We start from the raw sequence: 18,538 nt of genomic DNA, 5'->3' as shown, positions 1-18,538 counted from the left end.
ATTAACATACCCTGGCCATCCTTCAAAAGTAGATACTGTAAAAAGGGTGAGCATCCCCTTCATAACATTATCGAAATGAAAATCATTTCTCTTCCATTCTCTATCTCTTACCACGTAATTACGATTTTCAAAAACCAAATACGTCCCTCTAAAAGAGTATTATATTACATAAAAATATATATAATATTAAATAAATATGTTTTATATTAATACTTACTGGCATTCATCTTTCGTCATTTTGGATATATCATTACACATAAAAAATTTACCCTGAAACAAAACTTTTGCTTAAGTTCCGTAAGAAGCTGAAAATTATTCTACATGCGCTACAATATAAAACTTTATTGACATAAAATTATATAAAGGCAAAATTTAGTAAACAAAATTACACTGCCGTGTGTTAAATTATAGTTATGCTAAAAAGCTTTATATATAAAATATAATTACAAGAAGTTACAGCCTTACCTTAAACAACTGTACACCAACCACAGCGAACATAAATTGTAACAAATACGTAACTAACATTATATTTCCTATCGTCTTAATGGCTACTATCACACATTTGACCACATACTACAGGTGCATGCCATTAGTTCATACATTACCATGGACAAGGGATCCGGCCCGGCGCAGCATCAGGACATAGGGGAAAAGCAACAAATTATTCACAACGGCTTATGGAACGTTATTTCTACATACGTTAGATCGACTGATCTACTGAAACGCCAAGGTAGGGGTTATGGTCTATGACATTTTCGGGGTTAAATGTTGTCTGGTCTGGTTGACTCTACACCTTTGGGTCTGGTTGTCATGCTTGTTAGACATAGAAACTGTTAATGCTGCTGATGACGTGAATGATACAGTGAGTACGCGTTAGTCATATTGTCATTATTGTACATACATAACTGTTACCAAATATAATATTATTGTTACCAGTTGTTGATATATTATTTAAAAGAATCTTCAGATTAATTAAATACCGAATACAACTTTCAAAGCATAATTTGTAAAGATAAAACGTGTTAGAAAATTGTTCTTCAAAAATCTTCTCACGACATATTGTAAGGAAAACGGCTTAGAAGAAACTGACTTCCCGTTTGAAATCTTCGTTAATAAAGAGAATCTTAATATAGTGCCGAAATGCAATGCACAGTCTTGTAAAGTTATGAAATATTAAATGGTAGGAGAAAAGGATAGATTACACTTAAAAACTGCGGTAATCATTGTTAGTAAGCAATCACACAAGTGCTTTTAATTTTAGCAATAACATTTGATGTTATTCTTGCAAAGTTTCAATTAGCCTGGCAAATGATAGCAATTTAATAGTTAAAAGGCGTTTAAAACTTGGCAAGAATCACGTTAGTAATATTCTCAAGCAATCGTCCCAAACACGCTGATACCCAAAGGTGTATGATATGGAAGTGTATATAGAGGATGTGTGTAAAACAGCACACGTGGTTATCGTACGAGGATTCTCGCAAGTGCCCCCTACCTTGAACATTTGGACTCCCATGACCGCAAACATGAATTGCAGTAAGTTCGTTACCAATAATATGTTGCCGATCGTTTTGATTGCAACCACCACGCATTGCACAACGTGCTACAACCAGTTAAAAAATAATATGAATGAAAAAAATATCTTTGTAACATTGTTACATAGTTTATATTTGTGGGCCACAAATATTTGGCTTTTCACGCAATTTAAGTCAGAAACTGGTATATTTAAACTGGTATGTTATGTTAATCTCATACTCTTTGAGTTCTTAAATAAACCTGATAAGATATTTCTAAACTAACCAAGTGAGGCCTGTAGTAGATATCTAAAAAAACACGCATGATCGCTATACTTAAACGCTTTTTTTACCTTTTTATTCACTTCAATGTAAATTGTTTATCTTTTGTCGCTTCTTACATATTAAGATATATTGCGATAAACAGAAAATGAAAATACTGACCTTAAGACCTTTGGCCCTGTTGATGGCCCTAAGTGGCCTCAGCACCCTGAACACTCGCAATATTTTCACCACAGATATACTACCAGACCTGAAGGATTAAAAAAGGTTAACTAAGCTTTCCTAATATAGTATTTTTTTATTAACTTTAGTAAGCGTTATTTATTTCACTTAAAATTATTTCCGTTCCATTTAAATTATGTTATTTTATACATTAAATATTTTTTTATTACGTTTTCACTTTCAAAACTTACTTAAAGCTCATAGAGATAAGTGAGACGCAGACAACCAGCATATCAAGTACGTTGAAAGCGGAGCGCAGAAAGGCACCCTGGTGCAGGATAAGACCATACGTCACCAGCTTCAAGAACAACTCCAGCGTGAAAATCCCCGTGAAGAAGATGTCGAACTGACTCAGGAGCTAGAAAATTATGCTTTTCATTTTATGGAAACGTTTTAAATACTGTAGGTGCATTAGAATTTTGAGAGAACTGAGACTTGAGAAAAAGTGCATTCATTTGCTATCAGGCTGATGGTCGTATTAATAAAATACTTCTTTATCTATTGCTTGATTATATATATATATATATATATATATATATATATGTCGGAGAATGAATATTTTAAAATTCCCGCCACTTTGAAGTCAGTCGTAGAATGCGGTGTGGTATGGTAAGGTAGACTGTCAACGTTGACAATTGACAATACCTAGTCTGTGTGATCACCAAATGTCAGTAGCGCGACTGTTTCGTGGCAGTAAGTGAATTCTTTAGTCACTTGAGTTTCGAACGTCGCCTGCACCGGACGTGCGCACTGACTGTGTTATAATGTCGGACGACGGTAGTAACACCAATTTTGCAATTATTAATCGCGTTGAATCTGCGACATCAGAAGTGGGATCGCTCCCAAACTCATCCTCCGTGACTGCAGCAACGGCCAGTACGTTGAGTAATGGATATTTCACGCCTAATGTAACTCCGGACCAAGTGTGAAGCTCACACAATGGTGTGAATAGATTGAACATCACATGAAAAATAATTCCTGGAGCGACTACGAAACAAGAAACGCAGCGTTCACCTACAAGGCCGCATTAGAAGGTAGGCTACGCGTTCATATCCACTGTGCAAAACTTGAACTGAAGGATCGGCTGACTAGCCAGTTTGTTACGACGAGAAGATTTCACGATTTGTTTCGTGATATGGTGGAGTACACGAGTGACCAGGCCGAGTCGTACGTCGAGTTTTCTACAAACAAATTGGCGCTTATAGACCGACTAGATACTGGATGGGGTGAGTCCAACAAAATTGAAGTTGTGATCTATGGCATTACCGATGTCCAGGTAGAGAAATATTTAAGACGCCAGGTTTGATTTTTGCTCTTGGTAGTCAAGGTGCTGGAATTACTCGCGATGTTAATGTTTGCCTGACTATAAACACATACTCAGTGTTGGACCAAATTGGTACCGATTTAACTAACGAAGAAGATATTGATAGGTTGAGATTGATACTGGAAAGATGTAAAACTAATTTTATTAGTGGCGATTCTAGTTACTGTTAAAACTGGTAAAATGCAAGTAGGGCTGGAACCCCGATAAAATTGTGCAGCGACGGCCGTGTGGGCTGGCCCCTTCTGAGCGCGCCGTGATGCGTGAAATAATAGCTGATTTAGAACATGGAGCTATAATTCGTGAGAGTTCCTCACCTTTTTCTGGTCCGGCTTTGCTTGTCAAGAAGAAGGATGGATCTGACCGTCTTTGCGTGGACTTTAGGGAACTCAATTCTAACAATGTGCGCGATAGTTACCCTTTACCACTAATATCCGAACAGATGGACACCCGAACATACCAAAGCTCATTCTACTATAATAGGATACCTCACTTCCGCACCTGTTTTAACCATATTTGATCCCAGTAAACCAATTGAATTGCACACCGATTGAATTGCACACAGCCAGTTCAATCGGATATGGTGCAATTTTGTTTCAAAAATTTGATAATCAGCTAAAGGTTATTGGATACTTTAGTCAGAGAACAACTGATGTAGAAAGTAGTAGTATATATATTAACCAAAATAACTATATATTATATATATATATATATATATATATATATATATATAGTTATTTTATTGTTCGTATTTTTTCCAAAATACACTATTAAATTAAAATTTGTAACTTTGACGTAAATATCATAGGCACCCGTACTATCAGCGACGTCAGACGTGATGTACGACGAGTGATCTCTAGTAGATCTTACGTGTTTATATAAATTGTTAAATGGTCAAATTCAAAAGCCTTGTACAAAACATTTACATTGTCGTTCCTTATATATATTGGTTTTGCCGTATTGCCTATTGATAATAATGCGCTTTTTTACTAGTAATTTTTTTCTTAACGTCAACGTTGAAAGTGTAATATTTTTTACTATTTCAACTTATATTACATAATAGTTATGTATTTCAGAAAAGATAGCTTGTAACATATACTGTGGTTGCGCCGAATTCGCATTTATATTTTATATTAATGGTTGCTAAATATGTACATCTTAATTTTCCTAGACGCATGTCTCATCACACCTATAACAATTCCCATCCTATGGAGGCACTTGTTCCGAAACGGGCTGTTAGTGGCGCGCGCGATGATGCGTCTACATTTAAGAAAAAAGGATGACGCAGCCGGTAGTTGTAATTTTGACGACACGCGATTTGGTTTTTCGTTCATACACCGCACGCTCGCACCGGTTTCTTTAAAAAAATTAGTTTTAAATTTGCTGTTCGTTATTAACAATTATATACAGTGCTGTTCTACATCTGTAAGGTGTTAAACTACTTAGTTTAAAGAAGAAGGAATCTAGCCATGATAGGAAGCCACGACGTTGAAGGTACTGTGCCGATTCCTTTCTTTCTTTCTCTGCCAATTATTCCAAATATTTAGTCATAAATTAAAAAAACTACAGTCAATTATTATATATTAAATTAAATAGGTAATTTAATAGGTATAAAGATATATTTAATAACCCGCGCCGCCATACTACAGATTATATATTATTATGATATGGTGAACTTTGATAAATAAGTAAGAATTAGTTATCCATATGATATTAGAAATACCAACGAAAATTCTTACATAATTCCTAAATCCCTTCTGAGCAGCATCCAAGGGATCTTCAGCAGCCAACATGGCAGATGAGAGCATGATGCACACCAAGATGATATTGCCAAACGTCGACGATGCTGACATCTTGTAGCAGAGCACACGAAACCTAGAAGGAAAAGTATTATTACTCTTTTACAAAGTTGATTGGATATTCTGCAATTTTTAGATATTTTCAATTTATACACTCACATGCCATATTGGCCATGCCATGTCACAATATTTAATAAAATTGTTCAAAGAAGCTGATAAAGCACCGCTTCTAAAAGTCTTAAAATAATAATTTCAAAGCAAGGACAATGCGCGTTTGGGGAAGATGTTTTTTTTTAAGTTTAATTATATTTAGGTATTGTTTATATTAAAAAGCGGTTGAAAAATATAAACATTGAATAAAAAGATCCTTTTACACATTAGAACATTTCGTAGTTATGTTACCTCTTAAAACATCATGCGAAAATCAATAAAGGCATCCAAGAAATCAGCTACTCTAAGCATGCAAAAGAAAGAGATACTTAAGGCTAAAATATTGGCATCTAAATAATTCCTATTTTATATTTCTCAACTTGAAATAATATTCCCAATCATGCTACTAAAAGAAATAAACCTCAATACTTCTATACCTCTAACTTTGCTACAAAACACTCAATAACCTGTGAACTCATTGTTTTATAAACACTGTATTTTGAAACAAATGGCTAAAGGGAACTGCTAATTGCCAATTTGACAATGAGACACTGGGTCAACGATCACCTGTTTTTCGGTGAGAATATGAAGAAACTACTAGCGTTGGGTATTGGTGGCGTCTGATTGGGCATATTCAGTTCGGACATCCGCCGTGGTCTAGCCGTTACCAGATTTCCTTCCTCTTCTTCACCGTCTTTGATAAAAATATAATCTACTTAAATCTTTATTAAAAACATGCCTAACTGTATCCTAACTTATGACTACATGTGAAAAGAAGCATTAAAGAAAGCAAGAGGCAAGGTGAAAGCTAAAAGTGAAATGCAGAACATCTAAACGGAAGCAACCACCGCGATCCCTAACCTGTTGGTTTTGGAAAATATGAAGAATGAGGAAGCATCGGGAATCGGTTTCGCAGAGTTGTGGATTTCTACTTCAGAGAGCCTGCGTGGTCGAGCCGATGACGTGGTCGGCTTTCGTTTCAAACGTGGTTCATCCTCGAACTCTGTATTGACTATTTTACCGGAGTTAGACTTACAACCAAATAGTATGAATACAAAAAAGAATACTGTAAATTAAAAACGTCAAAAGAAAGCATCTAATTTTGAACCATAACATACTAGCTATTATAGTGATAGCAAGTAGTTATAATTTTTTTAATAGAATGTCCTCTATATAATTTTAATAGCAAAGTTCTTGTACTTTTGTAGACGTATGTTTCAACTTTCGTGATTTCTATAAAATGTACAGAAATTTTGTTATTAAATTCAAATTATTCATTTAGTTCTTCTTAACATAATTGTTCTCTTACCTATATGGTTCCGTTGATGATTCTCCATCATATCAAGATCCTCCTGTTCCTGTTCTTCTTCAAGCCTTTCTTCTGCTTCTTCTTCATCTAACCTTTCATCTATCTCTTCTCCTTCTATCTCATCTTGGTTCTCACCTTCTGAACCTTCATATTCTCTTTCCGAACTGTGAAAAATATAGTAGTTAGCACATCATATTTTCTTATTCTGATTTTTAATATAGTTAATATTTGTCTGGAATTCGTTTAGAAATTATCTAGGTAGTTGATAAGTTTACTTGTCACTGGTGTACACATCCTCATCATGGATATATTCATCGTCAGTGTCAGCCTGTCCACCTTCTGTTGCTACTACGCTCCCAGCTTCCTTTTCCTCTGGTGCTTGCTAAAATATATCATTTTATGATAGAACTTATAGGAAGTAAAATCATAGAATGTGTATTTTTGTTTTAACTGCTTTCGTATTCACATTCGTACTTACCCCTTCTTCTTTTTCAATATTAGTCAATGATTCAGCATCAGCCAGGTTATCTACGGCAATGGCCAAGAACACGTTCAGAAGTATATCTATATGCTTAATTCAGGAAATAATTTAAGTTAGTCTACATGCCAAGGAGCGCCTAATAAAATAAAGGGCTTTTCTAATAAAATTAAGGTGATAACTATTCATTGAGTTTGTTACATTTGCATTTTGCTTAAAAGGATATTTTGTGTTTAAAAGGATACAGTTACCGCAAATGAAGAGAATAATAAAATATATACACGCGACGATGCCAACAGTACCAACACCGCCGTATGCCTTGATCCCTTCATACATTACTGCGTTCCAGTCCTCACCTGTCAGGATCTGTAAATAATTGTCTTTCTCTTGAGCAAAATGCAATTACAATAATTTACCGATTAAGTTGAAACATCTCTATCTCTATACATAAGGTGCAATAACAGGTAACTTTTCGGATTGGACCTATTTCGAATGTTCGACACATTAGATTTCTGTCGAGAATTTATTTTACAACACTAATAAAAATATGTAATAATAACACAAACCTGAAATACTGTTAGCAATGCCTGCCAGAAGCAATCAAAATTATGCCGGTCCTTTTCCACAACCGGGTCGTAGTTGAATCTGCCGCCAAACACTTGCATTCCAAGTAGAGCAAAGATCATAATGAAAAGAAACAGTAGTAGCAAAAGAGAGGCAATGGACTGGATCGAGTTAAGAAGTGATGCTACCAAGTTGGAGAGCGATCGCCAATATCTGAAAAAACGTTAAACTGTTATGTATAAATTATAGGATTTTTTTTATATATTTGAATTTTCAGAAGATCAAATATCATTCATGTTTATATTTAATTCTAAAGATAATTGATTCTGGAAGCACAAATACTTTGTTAATAGGTCCTTAACATGATATTACAATAAAATTAATTTCTACATTTAATGTATGAAAACGAAAATCCCAGTAAATTTGAACCGCAAAATACTAACTTGGTAACTTTAAATACTCGAAGCAGGCGCACACATCGTAACACGGAGATACCAAGGGGCGGCATCACTTCCGTTTTTGTGAGAACCATTTCACTGATCGAACCCACAACCACAAAGCAATCGAATCGGTTGAACAGTGACACGAAGTAACCCTAAAGTATAAAAAACATTACTCGTATTATAACGTATATCAATTTAGTTTTTAACTGATGTACTTAATGATACATTAAGTTATAACTTCTTATCTATCTTAGGCAGTATCTCAAAATATACCGCGCCCGTCAATCCAAACCTTTTGTCGAATTAAAATAATCATCATAGATGACGTAGATTCTGGCACATTGGAGCTTCATATCGTTAACACTTGAAGGTTTTTCTATAGACAAAATCTTCAGTACTCTATTGATGCTTTTCGGAATATTAGGAATGAATCATATTTTGTTAAATGATTTATATGGTGAATATACCATAAATTATCCAATTATTGTTTAATATAATATTCTATTTAGCTAACACTTAATGAAGAATCTTACCTGTAATCCTAAACTGTACATCTTCACCAACATCTCAAGTGTAAACAATGCTACAAACATTGCATTTCCGTACTCTTGAAAATAGTCCAACCACTGGGGCTGGCTGTAATTAGAAATCGTAAAATTATTGAAACAAAGACTATAGAAGTTTACTAGTACTTAGTATACTTCTATAGTATTATCTATCATTGTTGACAGATCACATAACGAGTTTCACATTGTTTGCGCTATTCCATAGTTTTTAGGTTATTTTTCCCGACTACAACTAGAAAAGACGTGTGCCAGCAGAATATTCGGTATTTTTCTTGTAAGGTGAAATATAAGACTAATTTACACAGCTGACACAGGATGCTGTTGAATCAACTTATTCTTCCGTTAGGATAAGAAATCAGGATATCAAAAAGGTGCCTGACACATTTATTGAACAATTTATAAGCTAAAATACTTACTGATAGTGCTCACTTGCTAGAACGACAGTGTTAAGGAACACGAGAACTATGATAAGCCAATAGAAGGTTTGCGATTTAACTGCCCGTCGACATGCACGTTTCATACGCCTGTTCACCTAAATGACATAAGAATTTACAAAGTATTAATATATTAACATACTACTAATTTGTAATATTTTTAAGTGTTAGACTCCGCTATTAACCGTATGGAGCGCGTTTGGTTTGAGGTTCTGACAAGCCACTTATACGCTACAGTTTCGATTATTATACAAAAATTATTTATTAAGAACTAGATATAAATAAATAATATCTTAATCAACCAACACGTATATCACGATATCAGGTACATGGTGATAAATTTTGGTAAATTATGTGTAGAGATTAAAAATTAACACAAATTGTTATTGTTAATTATATTATATAAACGAAAAAGATAACCCTCTTTTTTATAGACACTGAAATAAAATCAATATATTAAAATTAAGTGTTAAATATAATTTAATTAATTAGTTGTAAGTACATATAAAACTTACTTTATCAAAATCTTTTTTCCATAATTTCCCAATTGACACTTTTTGTTGCTCATTAGTTTCTATTCCTAAATGGTCCGTTGAATCGTGGTCTGTTGTTGTTTGTCCTGAAGTAAAACATACATTAGGATTAACAGATTTAATATAGCCTTAAATAACTTAATCTGTAATAGAGCACATGACTCTAAAACGCGACAAGTGATAAATCTTCACTCGAGTTTTAAGCTAAGAGCAAACCTAAGAAAAATGTGTTATTAGTAAACTGCTCACAACTATGAATGCAATGGATTACCTATTCCAAAATCCCTTTTCTGAATTATTTCTTCATGTTGATCAGCGAGAGGCTCCAAATACTCAGCTTGCGTGATCCAGTCAAGATAGCCTTTCAGATCTTCCTCCAACTGCTGTTTTTCTCGGAGCTTTTGAAAATCACCTCTGTTTTTTGCTTTTTCTCTTTCTTTTGAGAACTCACTTAAATGAGAAGATAATTACGATATCAAATCATGTCCCTAGCTTGTAAAGAATATATGTAAAGTGATAAAATGTTTTATTGACACGTAAGGATTGTTAAAGTTGTACATACCCCGACAACACACCGAGAATTAGGTTCATGACGAAGAACGCGCCCAGAATTACCATAGATACAAAATACACCCACTCCCAACTGTTGCCCATTGCGTCTTGGATCTAAAAGGATATTTATACATTTCATCATTATTATTTAATTATTAAGACTGGTTATCTTTATATTATCTTTGGTTCGGTATATTTTGTTGACACGCGATTTTTACTTGGACGGCCGTAAAGCAATGTCGAGTTGTGAAAGTAAAATAATGATTATATCGTGTTCCGTTGAAGAAGTTTTATTCAAATTTGTTTATGTTTCATATTTTAAACATCTGTATATAATTTATATCTAAACAAAGTACTACAATAAGCCAAGATAATTTTATTAGAGTAAGTAAATATAGGTCAAACAGTGTTATATTTTATTGATTAAACTTACATTATACATAACATCTGTCCATCCTTCAAGCGTAATACACTGGAAGACAGTAAGCATAGACAAGCCAAAGTTATCAAAATTTGTAATGCCGAAATTCGGTCCTATCCACCCGTCTCTGCACTCCATATCAGCACCAAGTTGGGAACAGTTAAAGCCATTGTCAACGTCACAGGGGTGAGGAGTTTCCATTATTTCATCTACGAAGAACGATCACGAAAATATAAATAATTTTGTTCATAATTATTAAGTGATTTAAGCATTTTAGTTGTTTCATTTCACTAAAGTATAAAAAAAATCATACACTTATTTCACGTAAAGGTTAGAGTTTAGTATTTTACATGAGTATTTGTTCATTAAAATTGGAACATTTTGTAGGATTTTGTTTATTGCTTTGGAGTGTGAACCTTGCTCTGAACAAATTTTCCTGACTATGCTTATATTTTTTACACAAGTGCAATCCACCCAAACTTCAAACGGGAACCTTGCATTAAGCTTGTATTTAGACAATTAGAAAAATCGACTCGCCAATATGAAAGTTACCTGTGAGTCTACTGTAGCAAGACTTGTGCATCTTTCCGGAGAAAAGCTCCAGTCCAATTATGGCATAGATGATGATTACAAAAATCACCAACAACGCGATATGAAGCAACGGTATCATTGCTTTTAATATTGAGTTGAGCACAATCTGTAGACCTGTAAAAACCAAATTCAATTTGTGACAAACTGAAATCCAATTTCAAGAGTTGTGTAACAATTCAGTTTGGTATCATATTGGTTCAAACAATACATAAATATTTAAAAACTTGGACTTCGATTACGGATACGGAAAATAGGTTTATAAGAATTAAAACCTACTTGATAAGAACATTTCATAAGTTGAATAAATTTACATACGTAACACATCTGAAGCTTTAGGGCCATAAAGACTTATAAAATGTTGAATATTATCATAAATTATTTAAGCGTTCATTAAGATATTATATTTCGTATACATAATAAAATTAGAAGTATCTCCTAAGAATTGAATAGTTTCTCTTAACTTTCAGACGCAAATCTTCTTAACAGATTGTTAACATTTGTCATCGTTATATTACAATATATTGTCTAACTGTAAACATTCCCTGTTTATTTACTTTAAAACACAAGTTTTCATTATTATCATATCAAACATAAATCTGTTGCGTTTTAAAATTGTTTCTGATTATTAAAATCTCTTAAATAATATATATAAAACTATTACGTTATACAGGCGCTTATTAAATTTTAAGTTAGCGCCTGGTAGACATTACGGGTGCCTCCAGAGCTGGTGCTTTCCTGGCTCAACGAATAAGTATCGCAATACAGCGAGGAAATTCTGCCAGCGTTAAAGGAACACCAAACTTTTTAAATTGGTTTTGATTTCCTTTTTAATATTTTTTAATTATATATTACTTTGTAGGTTAAGAAAATTGTAAATACTGTATACTTGACTGTAATCCATATAGCTAATAAATAAATATTATAAGTCCTTTAAAATATATCTACGTAAAAATTAATTTATATATTAAAAATTACCTTAATTTTAACTTATAAATTATAATGTGTACAAAACAGTTAATAGTGTAACAGTTACTTGGGGTCTTTAAACCGGCAGCACTTGTAGGTTTGAATGTTTTATATGTTTATATTACTCACTTGGTACTCCGGAGACGAGTCTGAGCGGTCGTAGCACTCGAAAGGCCCTAAGAGCTTTCACATCAAACGCGTCTTTGAATATACTTGATAGTACTGTGCTTACCATGCTGGAAATTAATAATTTAATATTTTTGTTTAAGAAAACATAACCAAACACACGGCATCTAAAGTACGGAAACGTATGTCGACATTGCCTTAGTTTTCGAATTTTTCCTTTTTTAAATTGTATTTTATAATGGTATACTGTAACTGGTTTTAGTTCATGAATGTATCAATAAGGTGTAACTTCGCATATTTGTACTATTAGCTTCAGTTGATTAAAGTATTTTTTGCCTCTATTGCTTATTTACCAGTGTGATAAGGGCTAAATCTATAATACTACGTATAGCTATTTGAATATTTAATCTTAATAAAGATATAATATTTCTGAGTTAAATTTAAAATGCTTCTCTATACGCGTTAAGTACTTACTTTTGTTGCCACTAGACGCTTTAATATATGCTTGAACTAGTGTAGTTTTGCAACGATAAGTGTAATGTAAAAGGACTCTAAAGTACCAGGTCCAATTAGCCAGTGTAATAAAAACAGATTACTAAAACGGAACTGTCTTTTTTTTATGAATATGAACAACCGTAGCTATCCATTAAATTATCTCTAATTATGGAATTGGTTAACCAATTAGTAAAGGAGAGAAAACCTTTTTTTACATATTGGCAGTTATGTATATAAATAACAAACAGGGATTGTACCTGTTAAGGTTTTTTATATTTGTAGAACTTGCGCATAGCATTAACATTTATTAAGTAACCGTTAACACACGACTCTGGGTACAATTGGAAACCAAATAAATTAAGTCTTACCCTATAACCACTATAGTAAAGTCGAGTAAGTTCCATCCGTTTCGTAAATACGAGCCCGGATGCATAACAAACCCGTAAGCTATAATCTTCATCACACACTCGCCAGTAAATATCACTAGGAATATATATTCTATTTTCTCCTGCAACAAAATACACATGTTCATTAGCTTAGTAAAACGATGCAGCGTAGAATTAGGATATGAAGTCCTTTCTTATATTTCAATCATTGATTATAATACTTTTATTTGAGTTTGCATTACTTTATAATCGAGTTATTAATATTTAAATATAAGTTAATATTTTGTATTAATATCGACATAGAACAATTTCGCAATGACCGTAAATTGAAAAATGTTGCCTTCCATCTTTAAAAAAAACAAATGAGTCACGCATTACAAGAATACACAAGTCTCTTTCTATCATAGCGTAAACATAATTCAACAGAACAAAACGATGGTGACCAATTTACCTCACCTTTTTAAGTGTGCTTATATTGTGGTAATACTAGCAATAATTAAGAATTTCTATTATGATAAATTTAAATAATAACTTACAAGAACCCAGTTGGTATAATTCGAATCACTCGCAGGATATGGGGTGTAGACAGCGAGGGCGATACAATTCGCGAATATTGTCGTTAAGATCATCCACTCGAACGGTCTGTGCTGAGTTAAGGATTTGGGCTGTAGAGGTTATTAACATGTGTATCCTAAATTGTAAGTCGTGACACATACTATAACCCGATATATACAAGAATATTACCTTATTTACATACACAAAACGACGTGACAAGTGCGTTACAGTAATTGTCATCAGCGAGAGAATTGTTCTGTTTATTTATTTAATTCTGTTTAAATTATTCAGGCCAGTAAACAATACATTGCTATCTTCTATTTAAAAAATGAATAATATTTTGTAAGTATTAAGTACTTTCTTTATGTAGGTCACAGATTAAATAATTGTGGTGTCGTAGCCTAATAGTTATTTATTATTTGAAACTCGCCATCATCATTTGCTACTATGTATATATGATGGTTTACATAATACGACCTACAGCCGAACACCTCAATGTCGGGTGAACACACAGCAATCGGCAGTGGCCCTGTGCCAACATTGCACCGAACCAACCATGCGTTGGAAATTGATTGTCACGTCATTTTGATACTCTTAGCAACAGACTGTTCAGAAATGTAAAATAATAATTTGAAAAGACGTCCCTAGTAATCCTTTCTAAATTGAAACTGGTGATGTGTATGTGCGATGTGGAATTCTCTCTCTCTTTTGTCTTCACATAAAATTTATAAAGATTTTACAGTCCCTCTTTGTATATAAATATATATAATATCGGATGGAGTAAGGTTTCGATATAATAGAAATGTCCATAGCTAAGGTATTTTTTCATATACACTATTACATATTATACCTTTAAATTACATAATAACCGAAAACCTTTTTGGTCTGATAACAGATTAAATGTGGAAACTAGGGAATCTATATTTAGTGCGGAAGTTGCATATGTATATACGGATACTGTCCTTAGCTGAAGTTTGTGTAGCAATATCTATTATTATAACAAGGAATGTAAACACGGCCCAGAGTACAGCCACTATTGTGTTATGCTGAAAGCTTGAATAGTTTAAGATTTTAAACAAAGTATGTTTTTTAATGATAGATCAACCAATGGCAAAATTAATTGAATACTTCTTTCAATAATATTCTTAAATCCTATATTATTGAATATCGATTTGTTATAAACAACACTGAAATCTTTTTAAAATAAAATGTAATTTTGTGGAATCCACCATGAGATCGGTATGATATGATTCAAATTAAATATAGTACGAAACTATGGAACAAGTCGTTAAATTTTTGTTACATATGTATCGATTTGAATATCGAAAGCGAAATTATTGTGTGGGCTTTCATAACTACAGATTTATCCAGTGTGTAATCGGAAAAGCGTCTAAAAAATTTAACAAAACGCAGAATGAGTTAAAATGAGTAAGCGGTGCTCTTTATTGAGTTATGAGTAACAGATGGAAAATTTCATTATTTTGCGGCAGCATGTGTAATTACGCGTGTGAGGTTCTTTCCTAGAAAACTTATATCGAACTTTCACGGGAAACCAATTCAAGCATTCTTTAACCGGAAATTTGCTTGTGAAATTATGTATATAAGGTCTCTATATAACAACAAGTTATGACAAGTTTCTTGATAATTTTGTCTTTATCAAGTAGATGCTCAAACTTTTGTACATATACTTTTTTTTGTAAATACCATATAATTTTGTATGGCAAGTTGGTTTCCTAACGACTTATAGAAAAGTGCACAGCCGGGGTGGGCTGGAACAGCGGGGACGGCTGTGCGACCTCAAGTCAGAGAGTTTTATTTACAAATCACTAACATTGTCACTCTTAAGTGTTACTAGGCTAAATCTGTCTGATTTGTTTGTTACTAAGCTATAGGAAATTAAGCAATTAAAATAATTAATGAGTGAATGCAAGAAAACGTTGAAATTAGCATATTTGTTTATTCAACACAACGGCATTTCCTGATTGTTTTCCAAATATTTCCGTCATTCATACTGCCGCTGGCGACGCGCCAGGATTTTTATAAGGTTAACGTTCTTTATCGCGGGTATTTTCGGGTTTTTATACTTACGCATCGAGTACGCATTCTCTCCGTTTTTAATCATCAAATTTTCATTGTATTACCTCATACTTTTGAGAAGAAAGCTAAATTTCCAAGTTTAAGCTAAAACTTCTTACTTAACTATTACGATTTAGATATATATGATAGGAGGATTTTTGTTTCCTAAACTTGCGTTTTAATACAATTGGTAAAAATATAACTTAAATCATATTTTTTGCCTCTTCTCAAGTCTACATAATAATGAGGCTAGTGCCAATAACAGGAGAAGACCTGTGGTAACAGGTCACACTCTTCTGCGGATATACTTTCAACTTCTTGCAATTTTTGAGACAAGACAGTATATTAACGGAACGAAATAAATGTACTAAAACTAATATTTACCTCAAGTCTACCTAAAATAAATATTTTTAACGATAATAACATAAATTGTAGATATATAAAAAGGATACTTCCACTCAACAATATCTATGCAGAGTTTTCTTAAGGGATTTTTGAGGGTGAGACAAAAGAGTGCTCGTTTTGGTCTCTCGGGTTGTACTTTGAGGCCCCGACGCGCTGGCTTCCGCGGGGCCACGGGCACTTGGATGAGGGGACCTGTGCCATCTGGCTGCGCTGCTGTGGGCGTTGGTGTTGTGTCTGCCTCTTCTGTACTCATCTTAACCTGGAATAAATGGTAATTTTTTGCATAAAACGTATGTTTTTATTTTATTATATATTCTACGCATGTTATGTGATAAGAAATAAGAAATTGTGCCACGTCCCTCCAATTATTTGATGTCTTGTTAAAGTCACGTGATAAATCACTAAGTATCATTTTTTTAGTGACGTAACTAAATTTATTTTCTGTTTAAGGTACTAAGATTCCCAAACACGGTGCAGAAACATTTTTGTATCTGTTATTGAATATTCAGCTCGTTATCGTATGAATGTATGTAGTTAGATTTTCCATTTCTGTTAAGGTTGCAACGCTAACGCCAGTTATTTTTATTCGAATCATATTAAAAGATGATGCCTATGGTGCATACCGATATATCATATGATTTAGTAATTGAAAGTGTTTTAACAACATATAACCCTATGCAAAATAAATATTTTATGTAAGTAGTATTATTTTACTATTCCTAACAAGTAACACTTTCATAATGGTTATTCTTGGTGCGCTATTAAGAAGTTAACAACGTGCTTTGTCGATGTAAGTTTTATCATTTGAAAGATTTTTCTGCAACACAAAGCTTATCCAGGTCATTGATACCAGATATATGAAAATACTCAACAATTTTTAGGTTTAAAAACAATAAACCTCCATAATTTTTTACTAGTATCTAAAACTGGTTAATAATGTAAATATGATATTTTGATAATAACATTTGGTTATGTATGCATATCTAAGATTATTAAATACTGGGAAGGGTGTTGGAAAGAAGACTTTAAATGTTTTCTTAAAAACGATACAAATATTGTAACGAAGGATAGTATAGTTAATTTATTCTCATAAAGTTTAATTTAGTATTAAGTAAGTTTAATTTAGTATAAGATCATGTCTCATTAAATCAGCTAATCCGTTAAACATGTTGAACATTTTACGACGTCAAATAAAAATACACTTCCGAGCAGTGAGCGTGATTCATTGCTCAAAACGTTTCTCGGAATGCATTAAATTTGAGACATTTCAGTTTATAAGATACGAAAGGATAGCGATTGATATACATAATTATTGTGGAAATATAATAAAATATTAAAGGTCTGCAATTTGGCTGTGTTCACGGATCATGTAGGGAGTCTGTGCTTGAAGTGCTGACCAGGATCAAGCGACACGCGCTATAACGTTAAATTCTAGCCATGATTTTCATGTATTTGTATAAAAATCTGTTTATCATACGAATATCTTTTATCAAAATGTTAACGCGTAATACATTTTTAACCTCCAAATAAAAACTAATTTATTTAGTTATTTGTAGGTATTTGTAAAAATGTTTTATTAATAAACTCGTTTTGTTAATATCAAAGTTTCAGGTGTATTTTTTAACACTTTTATATATTCGCTTTAGCCTGTATTTAGGAGAATATTGAATAATATTTCAGATATTTAAAAGTGTTTTACACGTTTCCGGCATCTGTTTTTCACTGATGCCGGCGCTTTGATTAATTCATTTCTTTTAAACAGAATCTCACTTTATAATAGTTAACATTATATTACACGGTTATTTTATATCACAATCAATACAGTCCATGTATGAAGATAAAAACAAATTCTATGTGGTGCGTCTGTTTCATATTTCTTTGGGTAAATAGATGATCAGCTTATGTGTGATACTACATCGACTTATAAAACTGGTATCGGGCTTCTCCATAGGAGCAATTGTTTATTAAGCAAAGAAAAGATCCGCTGGTGTTGGGAATTGAATGACGATCTCGGGATGTGCAAATTAGAGCAACAATTTCATTGCAAAAATTTTGTACGAAAAACAATTAATAAGAATAATTACACGTTTCATTTAAATTATCTGAGAATCGAGAATTGTTAACGTAGCCATTTCGTAGCACGTACTACGCCACAACCTGCGAATTTGTAGCATGTTGACATAGTATTTAACAAATTACCCTGTCTATTTTAGGTACCCGTAGAAGACTTTGCAAGACATCTGTATATTAGTGTATGTCTTGAATGTTCGAATGCGTTTAACAAAATTTAAACAGAGATTGTCAAAATATATATGCATATGATCCCTTGCGGTAATCATATGCGCAAACCCAT

General features: G+C 33.0%; 1 protein-coding gene across 17 annotated transcripts in view; it reads right to left on the bottom strand.

The window, feature by feature from the left end:
* Positions 1–18,538, bottom strand: part of LOC123714835 (muscle calcium channel subunit alpha-1) — a 54,961-nt gene that overhangs the window by 12,963 nt on the left and 23,460 nt on the right. For 9 of the 17 annotated variants that reach the window (XM_045669412.1, XM_045669413.1, XM_045669414.1 and 6 more), the window contains exons 3-26: positions 16,233–16,444; positions 13,686–13,791; positions 13,132–13,271; positions 12,272–12,378; positions 11,138–11,290; positions 10,598–10,794; positions 10,175–10,278; positions 9,884–10,062; positions 9,595–9,698; positions 9,062–9,177; positions 8,613–8,715; positions 8,080–8,231; positions 7,639–7,849; positions 7,318–7,438; positions 7,073–7,158; positions 6,870–6,976; positions 6,595–6,758; positions 6,147–6,297; positions 5,076–5,211; positions 2,207–2,373; positions 1,956–2,043; positions 1,493–1,600; positions 218–270; positions 11–148 (exon numbers count right to left, since the gene is read on the bottom strand). In XM_045669412.1, the coding sequence (XP_045525368.1) occupies positions 11–148; positions 218–270; positions 1,493–1,600; positions 1,956–2,043; positions 2,207–2,373; positions 5,076–5,211; positions 6,147–6,297; positions 6,595–6,758; positions 6,870–6,976; positions 7,073–7,158; positions 7,318–7,438; positions 7,639–7,849; positions 8,080–8,231; positions 8,613–8,715; positions 9,062–9,177; positions 9,595–9,698; positions 9,884–10,062; positions 10,175–10,278; positions 10,598–10,794; positions 11,138–11,290; positions 12,272–12,378; positions 13,132–13,271; positions 13,686–13,791; positions 16,233–16,438 (3,197 nt within the window). In that variant the 5' untranslated portion in view covers positions 16,439–16,444. Of the gene's footprint in view, positions 1–10; positions 149–217; positions 271–465; positions 574–1,492; positions 1,601–1,955; positions 2,044–2,206; positions 2,374–5,075; positions 5,212–5,852; positions 5,980–6,146; positions 6,298–6,594; positions 6,759–6,869; positions 6,977–7,072; positions 7,159–7,317; positions 7,439–7,638; positions 7,850–8,079; positions 8,232–8,612; positions 8,716–9,061; positions 9,178–9,594; positions 9,699–9,883; positions 10,063–10,174; positions 10,279–10,597; positions 10,795–11,137; positions 11,291–12,271; positions 12,379–13,131; positions 13,272–13,685; positions 13,792–16,232; positions 16,445–18,538 lie in introns of all 17 variants that reach the window. The other 8 variants (XM_045669421.1, XM_045669411.1, XM_045669426.1 and 5 more) reach the window with 3 other exon arrangements.

Source organism: Pieris brassicae, chromosome 10, assembly GCF_905147105.1.
Source record: "Pieris brassicae chromosome 10, ilPieBrab1.1, whole genome shotgun sequence".
NCBI lineage: Eukaryota > Metazoa > Arthropoda > Insecta > Lepidoptera > Pieridae > Pieris > Pieris brassicae.
This window is presented reverse-complemented; position numbering and strand designations above follow the sequence as displayed.